Genomic DNA, 12702 nt, shown 5'->3' with positions numbered 1-12702 from the left:
TAAGATTTAACTATAAAATATTTTAATCACCTATTTTGAATTTAAAACTATGCAACCATACATGTAATTATTAAAAAATGAAATGCATTTTAATCTATATCTATCTATATCTATATCTATACTACTAATATAAAGGAAGAACTTTGCACCTTTTGAGGCGGGTAAACTCGGGAACCACAGCGCCAATCCACACACCCGATACATCATTGTAATCGTCAGGGTGTGCAGATGGACATAGGCTATATAAAGTATAAAAATATGCGTTATTAAAAAAAAAAAAAAAGTAGTCCCTTCGAAGTAGTGCCGGCCGCGACCTGCGTGCTGACGTCAGGAGCGCGGGGAGGAGCGGCGTCTAGGAACGCGAGGAGGAGCTGCGGACATGGCGCGGGGGAGGAGCGGTGACAAACGGCGGAATGGCGGTGAGGACCGGTGGACAGGCGGGAGGAGCGGTAAGCGGCGAGGAGCGGTGAAATGAGGAGAGCGGGGGAGGAGCAGCGGTTGAGGTAAGGCTCCGGGCAGACGGGGGTCGGGGCGGGCGGGGGCCCGGGCTGCTTGACAATGTCGGGGCGGGCAGTGGGCTGGGCTGCTGCACAATGTTCGGTGAAATGAGGAGTGCGGGGGAGGAGCGGCGACTAAGGTAAAGCTCCGGGCAGGCGGGTGTCGGGGCAGGCGGGGGTCGGGGCTGGTGGGGGACAGGGCGGGCGGGGGCCCGGCCTGCTTGACAATGTCGGGGCGGGCGGGGGGCCGGGCTGCTGCACAATGTTGGGGTGGGCGGGGGTTGGGGAAGCCTGATTGCTCCCAGACAAGGTCGGGACGGGCTGCTAGTTGTTAATATTTGTATTGAAGTAAACCAAAACTACACCCCCAGTATTCATAATGATCTTAAATGAATGTCTAAGGCTTGGAGGTCCATTTCTCAGTTACGTCAGCTGCAGCCACTGGTAACAGCAAGAAGGTTTATCTAAATGATACAATACAGTACAATCATTAGAAAGTCGGAGAAGCCCCTGCCAGGAGTGTAACCTGTGATGCCTAGATCATGGGTCTCGCAGATGTGCCTCAACCTACTGAGCTACCTTATAAAAGGACGTCATGACACTAACGCTGAAAGAGAACATACTCAGCCCACGTCTTACTCAAGAGACAAGAATTACATCCAATCTCCATGAAGCAAAGACGAGGATATTAAGAAGCAGAAACCCCTAAAAGGAGGAAGAGGTGACGAGTATCACACATCATTCCTGCCGTCCAGGAAGCATTTAAAATTCATAGCAAAATCATTTTGCTTTGCTTGACCTGGTGTCAAAATCTCACTCTAAGTGACCCCTCCAACCTCTGACAGTTTGTATCAACACCGCTTTGCATTTTGAGACTTGTAGTTTGATGCTTTCTATTAAGATCCTCGTTATCTCAGTCCCAGCATGCACTGGCTTCGGCTTGAAAGGCAGATTTGCTTCTCAGTGTCACACATCTAGTTGATATTCTTTAAGTTTCATGACAAAAATAGATTCTACTTTTAATACAGGATGGCCTGTATATACACAATAACATCTGGAATTTTTTTTGCAGACAAGTCAATTCTACCTAATATGTTTGCGCGACCTGGTAATGTTTGTGGAGTCATGAAAGCCCCGCAGGAGGCTATTGTGTTGTATTTGTGCGGCTGGAATATAACATTATTGCACATTGTTCACAGAATCTGCATATCTTTGCACAATACACATTTCATAAATTACAATAGAGGCTTGTGCAGCAGGGCAGACGTTTCACAAGAAAACAACTTATACATGATGGTCTGTAATTGTGATGGAATCTTTGCAGTTTAGGAACTGCAATGTTTAAAAATAGTTATGTATTGTTCTATATCTTCACTGGCCTCGTCATGCTCACGTTACAAAAACACTGTCCTCAGAAAGAAGTTTTAAACCCTTGCAAATAAATATCAACTTAATTCACAGGTGATGGATCACAAATGCATTAATATATAAGGTAAAAAGGAGAGACAAATACATACCCATTTAGTAGGTAATTTGTCCGAAGGGAAACTAGAACACCTGGATTAATTGCGGCTTCACTGCGTAACCAAATTTAGTGATCCTGGAAAAATATTTGATTTCACCGATGGTCCATTTTCTTCCTTATCTCGTATGAAAGCACCTTCAAAACTGTGAGTTTAGAATTAGAATACCAGCGCTACAAAAAACGATTGCGTTTGAATTAATGGATCTAAAAGAATCTGGGCAGAGCCGGCTTTAGAGTTAGAGGCGTCAGGTGCGACAATATTTATTTGTGCCCCTCCGCCCATGACACCATTTCCAAATATTCCCTCACCCCCACCTTCCAACAGTGGCACCCATCTCTGTACAGTCCCTCTCTCATACGCATGCCTTTTGTTTTATAGCGCTACTCATGCCAACTCGTGGGTGTCCGAGCACTTTACACTAAACATACATTAACAGAAGCAATGACTCTTATATGTGTAAATCAGTCTATAGGAAATGTTGCACAAACCAATGAGGATTAACGTTCTGTGTTCTGCATGTACACGTTCTTTGCAGCCGGCATATTAACCCTCTGCGCTACTTAAGGATGAGTTGAAACTGTGACAAGACAAAACTTCGATCTCTCTCCAGCAGAAACATTATTCACCTGTGTCATCTTGACATTTTTATTGTTGCCTGAAACCTGCTGGAGACACAAGGAAGCAGCAGGTGCTTTTAAAACCCAAAGTTATTTCTGCACACATCACTGCTCACAGATTAGCGCAGGTGCGGCTGCACCGGTCGCACTGTCCTAAAGCCGCCCTGAATCTGAGTTACATACAGGGTTCACGTGACAACTGTCTTGCGTCTGAGGTATTTAATAATATCCCTGTTATTGGGCGGGGCAGGACTGGTTTCTAGGGTCATGTTTAAAAACAATCACTTTCAATAAGTCCTTCTCAGCGCAGCGCTATAATGTGCATATTAATGTCAAAGCTCTGCATGCCAAAGAAATACACATTTTTGAAGTTTAAAGAGACTTTATCATATGTTACATGATGTCTGGTGCATGATTCACACAGCAAACATTTCCTGCCCTTGTTTTAAAAAATGTACAAGGAAAAGAGATATGTAGCAGTCAGTTTCACATGAGGCTTCTGGGTGTCATGGCAACAGGTGGGAGGGTCCTTGTGAAGAAGATTCTTTGGAATGTTGGTGTTTGAAGATTCTTTGAACTGTAGATGACAGTTAGGGGGAGGGGGATGGGGGGGGGGGGGTCACTCTCACACCAGCCTCAGCTCCGCTCCTCCCCAGAGACCAAAGTACGGGAAGAGCCTCCGTGTGAAGGGGGCCGGCGGGAAGGAGTAGAGAAGCTCCATGGAGACAGCATTGTACAGGGACAGCCGCCCCCCCTCATAGTCCAGATACACCCCCAGCTTCAGGGGCTTCTCATGAGGGTACAGAGGGGTCTCTGGGGAGGTGAGAGCCTTGTAGTGACCCCCCCACCCCTGCACAGCCCAGACTCCCCCCTCAGGTGACCATGTGATCCCTCCCTTCCTGTTCACAGACTCTGCTGCAACCCCCACATGCCACAGCGCCCTCTCCTGCAGCAGCTGCACCTCCCAGTAATGTCTGCCGGAGGTGAACCCCTCGCTCCCCAGCACACAGGGGCAGTAAGTGAATCTCTTGGGGGTGTCCGGCAGGCGCTGTGCTGTGTCCCTCTCTCTCACTCGTCTCCCCCCCTCAGACAGGAGGAGCCAAGGATGAGCCGTGTCAGGATCCAGAGTCACCATCACTGCAGAGATGAGATTCACAATTAGAGATTTAATGACACAAACAAAGGCTGTAATTACTGCTTCTGTTTTACATATGATTAATTTACACCACATCCGGAAGGAGCACACAGCGCTAGAGAGCGCAGCACTAGACCGCTCACTACACTAAAGTGCGGGGCACTAGACTGCTCACTACACTAAAGCGCGTGGCACTGGACTGCTCACCACACTAAAGCACGCAGCACTAGACTGCTCACTACTATAAAAAGCATGCAGCACTAGACTGCTCACTGCACTAAAGCGAACGGCCCTACACTGCTCACTACACTAAAGCGCGAGCCACTAGATGGATCACTACACTAAAGCGCGGGGCACTAGACTGCTCACTACACTAAAGCGTGCAGCGCTAGACTGCTCACTACACTAAAGCATGCAGCACTAGACTGCTCACTACACTAAAGCGCGCAGCACGAGACTGCTCACTACACTAAAGCGCGCAGCGCTAGACTGCTCACTACACTAAAGGGAGTGGCACTAGACTGCTCACTACACTAAAGCGCGGGGCACTAGTCTGCTCACTATACTAAAGCGCGGGGCACTAGACTGCTCACTACACTAAAGCATGCAGCGCTAGACTGCTCACTACACTAAAGCATGCAGCACTAGACTGCTCACTACACTAAAGCGCGCAGCACGAGACTGCTCACTACACTAAAGCGCGGGGCACTAGACTGCTCACTACACTAAAGCGTGCAGCGCTAGACTGCTCACTACACTAAAGCATGCAGCACTAGACTGCTCACTACACTAAAGCACGGGGCGCTAGACTGCTCACTACACTAAAGCACACATTCATCTAAAGCACACAGTACACCGAACAGCAAACTGCACTACATAGACAATGCATTCAACTACACCCTACACTGCACCTCTCAGCACATACTACACCACACTACCACACAGTAACATATACAAGAAGAGTACTGTACTAGTTAGTACTCTATATTACACGGTACAGAGGAAGAGAGCTACTAGAAGGAATACAGTACTAGTCATAACACTATATTAGATGGCGCCGAGTGAGAGAGCCTCTAGGAGGTATAGAGTACTAGTCAGTACACTGCATTAGATCGCACTTAGTAACAAAGGTACTAAAAGTGTACTGCTCAAGGCAGTACACTGCACTGGATGGTACAGTGTGACAGTGCTACTCCAAGGCATACAGTACTAGTCAGTACACTGCGTTACCTGGCACAGAGTAACAGAGCTACTCCAGGATACCCAGTACTAATCAGTAAACTGCACTGGATGGTACTGACTGATAGAGCTTTTGGAAGGCACTGTACTAGTCAGTACACTGCATTGGATGGCCAAGAATGAAATACACACTCCAAGGTCTACAGTACTACACATTACACTGCCTTCGATGGTAGTATATAATTAGGCTGTGGGGTTTTAGGTTTAAACCTATTTTAACTGATAAAACCCCACTGAAAGAAAAATAGCCCTCACAGGTAAAAACATATAAACACTGAAAAAACACCTGCACAACCACAAACTAAATGCCATTCAAAGAAAGGAAAAAGAAAGTGAAAGAGTCATTTTGTTCTTACTGAAGGAGTCAATAAAATGTAACTTTGTTTTACAAGCTAGCAGTAAGAAAGACTGGCTAACATTATTCTGCTTGAGTTTTATTCTTTAATGATGCCACAAAAATATTGTTTTTTCTTCCTTTTACTTTTTTCAGTTTTATGGCCTTTGGTCTAAAGATGCAGGGTTTAGTTTCACGTTTTAGGTTTAGTTTAATTATTATATAAACTGTAGAGAATCAGGACATATCAAACTCACATTTGATATTTTGGCTGCATTTGATTCTTTCACTGATAGGTAAAATGGCTAGTTTCATAAAAATCTTTCCTAATATGTGTCATCACATTTGCCCACAGAGAATGGGTAAAACCCCTTAATATATCAGACCATAGTTTCCAGTGGGTCAGTATTGATAGTAGGGTAATTGCCATCACCTCAGGCTTTAAATATTAAATGCAAGGTATAGTGACAAGTATATATATCACCAAGCATCTGGGATAGTGGTGAAAACATGACACCAGACTTCTGGAAAATATGGAACGCAGTGTCACTTGTTATGCTCTGCAAAAAAGGTTCTTTCCAAGTTCAACAAAGATTGGAGTGATATTGTTTGTATTTGTATTGATTCAGCTACGTAAATAAAAAATGTGTGTGATGACCTGTCAAAATTGATACCCGAGCTGAAGTGATTCCCTGTAGGAGATCCTTGCCACTTCTTAGATGGTATGCTGAAAGCATCTTTACAATCTTCAGAGTTAATGAGGGATGCTATTGACTTTTTAGTCCATTCTGGTGCACTGTTTTCTTATGACCAGGAACTAAAATGCAAATATTTATCATTTCGTGCTTTATGTGGCATCAAAGAAAGAGTCATCGCAAATGTGCCCCTTAGCTGACGGTTCTCAGCCCAAGTGGCTATGAATGCTGAGAGGGGCTTTTCTCAGAAGTTTACATGGGAAGGAAAGCGCAAGCGCACATGACCAAAGACTCATTGAAGAAGTATTGTATGGTGTGCTACAATAAGATTAATTTGCAAAAATCTATTTGGACCTCATATACACTATACGTACACTGTCTATATACCATGTTCTTTCAGTGCAAAAAGCAAGCAATGATGAAAGCAAAACGTTCCATAAACACCGGAAAAACACTTTTTCTGTTGTTTTTAGTGGCGCGAAAATGTGTAACCACTGATAACAACAGTTTTTTAAGATATTGAAAACACTGAAAAAACCCCACCAGAATTTACCAAAAATAGAAACTGAAAACAGGACAGCCTATATATAATATATAGTATAGAGTGGGAGAGCTACTAGAAGGTATACAGTACTAGTCAGTACAGTACATTTGAGGGTACAAAGTGACAGATCTACTCGAAGGTGTACTGTACTAGTCAGCGCCCTGCATTAGATGGTATTGAGTGACAGAGCTACTGAAAGGTAAACTGTACCAGCCAGTACACCAGATTAGTTGGTACAGAGCATCAGAGCTACTCCAAGGTAGACAGTACTAGTTAGCACACTGCATTAGTTGTGACAGAGCTATTCCAAGGCGTACTGTACTAGTCAGTAATATATAATATATGGTATAGAGCAACAGAACTACTTCGGTAAACGGTACTAGTCAGTACACTGCATCGGATGATAGAGTAAGAGAGCTACTAGAAGGTGTGCTGTACTAGTCAGTACACAGCATAAAAATGTTAGAGTTACAGAGCGATTAGAAGGTAAACTGTTGTAGTCAGTACATTAAATTAGATGGCACAGAGTGTGAGACCTACTCCAAGGTGTACTGTACTAGTCAGTGCTATATAATATATGGTACAGAGTAGGAGAGCTACTAGAAGGTATACAGTACTAGTCAGTGCACTGTATTAGATGGTAATGAGTGACACGAGTGATACGAGGATGCACCGCAATCCCAGGAGCGGATCGGAGAGGCTCAGCTCCTGTGGGCCTCCGGCCCTTGCTCCGGTCTGGGTGCATTGCTAGAGCTCAGAGCTTGTACCAGCGTGCGCTGGCATCCCCACGGCTCCGCTCCGAAGAGGAAGTTCCCTGTGCGGTCCTAGCGGTTCCTTGGCAGAGAGGTCTCAGTAGAAGGGCTCCAGCAGCAAGACACTGGCGTGGGCAGCAGTAGCGGTAGTGTGGCCCTGCGTGGGACATTTGCCAAGCTCAGGCTCGCTCCGTTCAGCTTCGGCCCCTTTGCGGCTGGGATATTCAGGATAATTCAAGAAGTGTGGCTGGTGAACCGGCGAGGACACAGGGGCAAGAAGAAGGAAGTGACACTGGAAGCAACTAGAGCTGGGGATTATACTTAAGAACCCAGGAGGCAGGTGGTTGCAGGCAGTGGTATAACAAAGGCCCACGCAGCTCCTGTGGTGCAGGGGGAACCTGGGCTGCAGGGGGCCCCTCAGATAAGTACTCTGGCCTGAGAGCTCCGGATTAAATGCGGAATGTGTCCCCTCCATGTAACTTGCAGGGAGGCACCCTCAACTTTCGTTACGCCACTGGTTGCAGGTCTGGCCAGTGCTGCAGTAATCTCCGCACAAGGCCGGTGCCGCATGCTCCTTCGGATGTCTGCACCTGTAGGTGACCGTCCAACACGCCAGTGGCCCAGTGAAAAAAAAACCTCCCACTAATAGCCTTGCTGGGGCAAAGACTTGTGCCTGACTTTGCGTGTTGAAGTAACCATCTTGTGGCTATGTGGGGTGCGCAGTGTAATCTTTAAGTCCCTGACAGCGCATAAAGTGGAAAACCCGCAAAGGTACTCACCACATGACGGCTATTGTATTTACTGCGTAAATTTAGATACTCAGTATAGCGAGGTTGATAGGCCCACTATGAGCTCAGAAGGAACAGGCCAATAACTGCTCGGCGTAGACAAAAGTGTTCCAATCGGTTGATATTAAAAAAAAAATGAACCCACAAAAGCAGAGGCTACAACAGAACAAGAAGGGGGGGTACCGTTTATGGTTTACTTTTGTGAAACCGAATAAAGTTTATTTGATTGATTGATTGATTGATTGATTGAACAAGAAGGGGATTTCCTTCAATTATAGCAGAGGTTCAAACTACCAGCAAAATAGTACAGGGGGAAATCGAGACGAAATTTGATTTTTTTAAAGAATCCAGTGACTGCTTCACTTACATATCACAACGAGGGAAGTGGATTACAAGCCTGCTACGTGCATGTTAACCTGGTTTTCCCGAAATAACACCCAAAACTCAGAAGATAGCTCTGAAGGCTGTTACCTCCGCAGAAATTAAAACTAAAAAACCTGCCTTCCAGTGGGAGGACTGGGCGAAAAGGAGCTTCCGAGCCATGGAGAGAAGGTAAACTCAGGTGTTCAGCTCATTGAAGTCAGAATGACTCAGGGATTTTGAAGTCTGAGCCGGATACAGTTCCTGAGGGACTGGGTCTTAATTCCAATGGTCACTGGCGGCTAAATGTGTAATAGAGCCAAACACTGTCCTGACAAAGGTCAAGGTTAGGCAAGTGATAGTTGAGGTGCACCAACCATTTAATTCCAACGATAACAGCTTTAAGCCTCAATTTTCGGGCTTGGACGACAAGGATCCTGTCCAGGGAACAAAACAGTAAATTACTAATGGTATTTCTCTAATAGGGCTGTCGAATTCCATTCGAGTTTGAGAGGAAGACTCAATTGGATGAGACTTTTCCACTCACAGGTGGAGCCACAGGCAAAGCCTGTGTTGATACAGGGAGAAGGAATACCTCTGGCTGCCCCCCCCCTTATCACTGTCTCCAGACATCTCCCGACAAGCTGAAGTACTGGACCGCCACTCCCCTTGTCGGAGAGGAAACGACAACAATACGTGGGATATTTTGCTTAGTTCATTTCAAACTTTGGTCAAAGCCTTAACATACCAGTCTAGTAAGTCGGATATCTAGGTGGAATACAATAGCTCTCTACATTCCAGAGGGCACAAGTTGACACACAATATGTTCCTGCTTGTGTCTGCAGTCCAGTTTTAGATAAACTGGCATCGCTCCCTGGATTAGTAGACTCTGTTTTGGACGACATTAAGCTGCAGTTAAAGACATCTCCAAGAACAGTGGATGTTACCACACCAACCAATTCCGACAACTGTGCTTCAAATAATAAAGTTCCTTGCCAAAAAAACATCACAATTAGGAAAGGTTACAGAGGAGCCAGGTGAAGTAATTTCGGAACAGCGGCGTCGTGGAGCCCAAAGGTCGTTAACTAGCAGGTGCCACAGAAGAACTGAAAGCTGTGGTGTCCCTCTGCTTTGTCCACTTCACAAAAAAATAGTATAGATCTGGGAGAACCAGTAACCCATATTATCCATACTTTATTAAGGTGCAACCCACTTGAAGACATCACACAACCGACTAAAAGACAGCGTAAGAGGCTTAGGAAAGCACATAGCAAAAAGTCAAATTTTGGGAAAGAGTGGATCGCATGCTAGTCAGTCTGGTCAAGTCTACCCAATTTTAAAAACAAGCATTGGAACAGCCAATAGGTCTCGCCTTTGGGACCTTATGTGTTTAGCAAGAGCTATTGCCATTTCTGTTAGCTTATATATAATTAGGATTATATCATGTATAATTGAATATCTGTATTAAAAAAGAAATAACAAAAAATGCTGCAACGCATGTCTACTATGAAGACGAACCTTGTGGGATGTTTCCGGGTTATGTGCACTTTTGTCAGTGCTGGGGCACCTTGAAATCAATCAGAGTACTTGTAGAGCGTGCTACTTACCTGTGAGGGTCTCAAGGCGCTGAGGGTGAGGGGGGGGGGGGGGGGGGGCTCCTCCTGCTCGAAGAGCCAGGTCTTGAGGAGTCTTCTGAAGGCGAGTAGGTCTTGGGTCTGCCGTATGTGGGTAGGGAGGGTGTTCCAGGTCTTGGCGGCGAGGTAGGAGAAGAATCTGCCGCCGGAGGTCATTCGTTGGATGCAGGGGATAGCGGCGAGGGCGAGGCTGGCGGAATTGAGCTGGCGGGTGGGGGTGTAGAAGCTGAGTCTGCTGTTAAGGTAGGCTGGTCCGGCGTTGTGGAGTGCTTTGTGTGCGTGAAAGCAAATGGCAGTGATGATATACTCAAGCTTTAAGTCCCTTGCATGTGAATAACAAAGAAGCTCCCATTAGGAGAATATACCATGCGCTATCGAGAAACAGAAAAGGGCCTTGTGTGACATTGTGTCACTGCTGTTATATTATTTATATGAAATACCGATAGAGATATCAAAATAAAAAAGATTGTTGTTTGGGCCTTTAAATTCACGATGGGTAAACCCGCATTACATGCCGTGCTGTCACTGAATTAGTAAATGTCTTTAGGGATCCATCCCAAACTGAATTTGTTTTTGCATCGACCACAAAGGGGTTCATTTTTGCACAAATATTACGAGCATTAATGATCGAATAAAAACAAAGCTGCTCTTGTTATGTAGCTGTATATTCATTTATTCATCTTACAGGGAAAATCAAATACAAGCACTGGAAATGCAATAGGTCTCGCGTTTGTTTGAGTTAGAGCTAGTGGCATTGTAAATGGCAATGTGCTTTACCTGTGTAAAACACATTTTATGTGTGTGTATGCATGTGTTGTGTAGTGGAATAATGTGGGTTGGATTGTAATTTTTAGTTGCGGAATTGTGTCGAGTGGATTTGTGTAGTGGAATTATGTGGCATGGTGTGCAGTGGAATTATGCAGATAGTAATTATGTGGTATTGAGTCTACTGGAACTATGTGGAGTGAGATTGTGTGTGATTCTTTTCTTTCAAACACAAATACAGTGATGAACAGTAAAAACTGTACCTCGACAGAAAATGTTCCCTTCAGTGTTGTTAAACATGGGGCAGTTGTGTGAAAACACGATCGGTAGCAAGTCTTAGGCTGACTAGAAAATGCCCTGTTTAATCATTCAAGATCAGTGTTTAAGGCAGCATGGAAAACAATCAAAACATTGTATTGCTGCAGCTAACAATAAAGCCTGAGCAAAAAAGCCTGTTTTGCACTCGTCAATAAAAGTCACTCATAACCAATATCCTGACTGATTAAAGATAATGCTTGACGTCTTTGAAACTCCACCAATACACATAATCAGACATGAAAATGAGCGAGAAGGTTGCACTACCACAACATGGAGATGTCCCTGCAATGGTCACTCAATTAAACAGCAATATTCCCACTGTCAGCAAACATGGTTTTAGTGAAATCATCAAAAATGTCAATAGTGATGTAATATCACCATTAAGATCATCTGTGACCATGCGCGAGGCCTTGAGCAGTGCTCTGGGCCCAGGGTCACCGCTCAGTAGATCTCTCTTTCAACTGACCGACTCTACGCGTTTTCTTGTGCAAGAGATCCGGGTAACAAGTCTCCTGATGGGTGCTGTACATGATTCGGAAGGTTGCTCACTGATGTGTGGAAGGGATACACTCAAAACGACGACCAGCCCCATGAATCGGCTAAGACAACGACTAGTCGCAGCTGATCAAACCATGCAGAGAACGATTACCAGCTTTTCCTGTGTGAATCTATGTAGTTTACATGGCTAGCCTAACTAGTACCAAATGTATGTGTGAGTAGATCTTAATTAAATAATGGGAGGAGCACACCCACGTTGGGAGGAGTCCTGTATTTATTTAGACCCTACAGTTATCAGCAGGGTTTACTAGTAGTCAGAACTGATATCCGTCCTTTTCCTACCTGTTTCCTCTACTGCTCTCCTATCTCTCATCCTCCCTCCCTCCAGAAACCAAGACCTGCCTGCCACTCATGACCCCTGAACAGCGGATTTAGCGCTGCAACGAGCGAGGCTGGGCTTGATCAGAACTGCCGCCTTCCTCGCGGTGCACAGGCCACGCCCACTCACTTAGGCCATGCCCCTTCCCAACTCCGCCTTTCCAACAGCATACAGGATGTGTCCATACCGGAAGCGCAGCGGACGAGCGCAGTGGGCGCGCCTAGGGCAAGCCCGTCTGCGCCCGTCCGCGGCCGACCGGGGCCCGGGCCATGTCATTCTGCCCAACTCATCACCTCTTACGCTCCCGGGGACTTAACTGCTCTACACTCACTCCGGCCATTGGACACTACCAGCTCTTCACGCCTGCGTCATCTAGGTATTTATCAAGCCCGTAGCACCTTTTCTGAGATTCAGACTATCCCGTCTTCCCTCACCTCTGAACCCATAGTGTCTCTCCCACTTCCCAATCCCCTGCCCGCTCAGACATCCGCTAACATGGAATTAGCAATCATTTATCTTAATACTCGATCACTAGTCAGTCACCAACTCGACATCTTCCACCTCCTGGACTCAGACCGACCTGACGTTCTTCTCCTAACCGAGACCTGGCTGAATGAGGGC

At 45.6% G+C, this 12702-nt stretch overlaps 1 protein-coding gene across 1 annotated transcript in view; it reads right to left on the bottom strand.

The window, feature by feature from the left end:
* Positions 1-3007: 3007 nt before the first annotated feature.
* LOC147668406 (E3 ubiquitin-protein ligase TRIM39-like) overlaps positions 3008-12702 on the bottom strand; it is a 152654-nt gene continuing 142959 nt past the window's right edge. Inside the window, exon 6 of the mRNA XM_086948574.1 lies at positions 3008-3777. Within this exon, the coding sequence (XP_086804700.1) occupies positions 3266-3777 (512 nt within the window). The 3' untranslated portion in view covers positions 3008-3265. The remainder of the gene's footprint in view (positions 3778-12702) is intronic.

This window comes from Lissotriton vulgaris, unplaced genomic scaffold (assembly GCF_964263255.1).
Source record: "Lissotriton vulgaris unplaced genomic scaffold, aLisVul1.2 SCAFFOLD_815, whole genome shotgun sequence".
In the NCBI taxonomy this organism is placed as follows: domain Eukaryota; kingdom Metazoa; phylum Chordata; class Amphibia; order Caudata; family Salamandridae; genus Lissotriton; species Lissotriton vulgaris.
The sequence above is the reverse complement of the archived record's forward strand: the minus strand, read 5'-3'. Positions and strand labels throughout refer to the sequence as shown.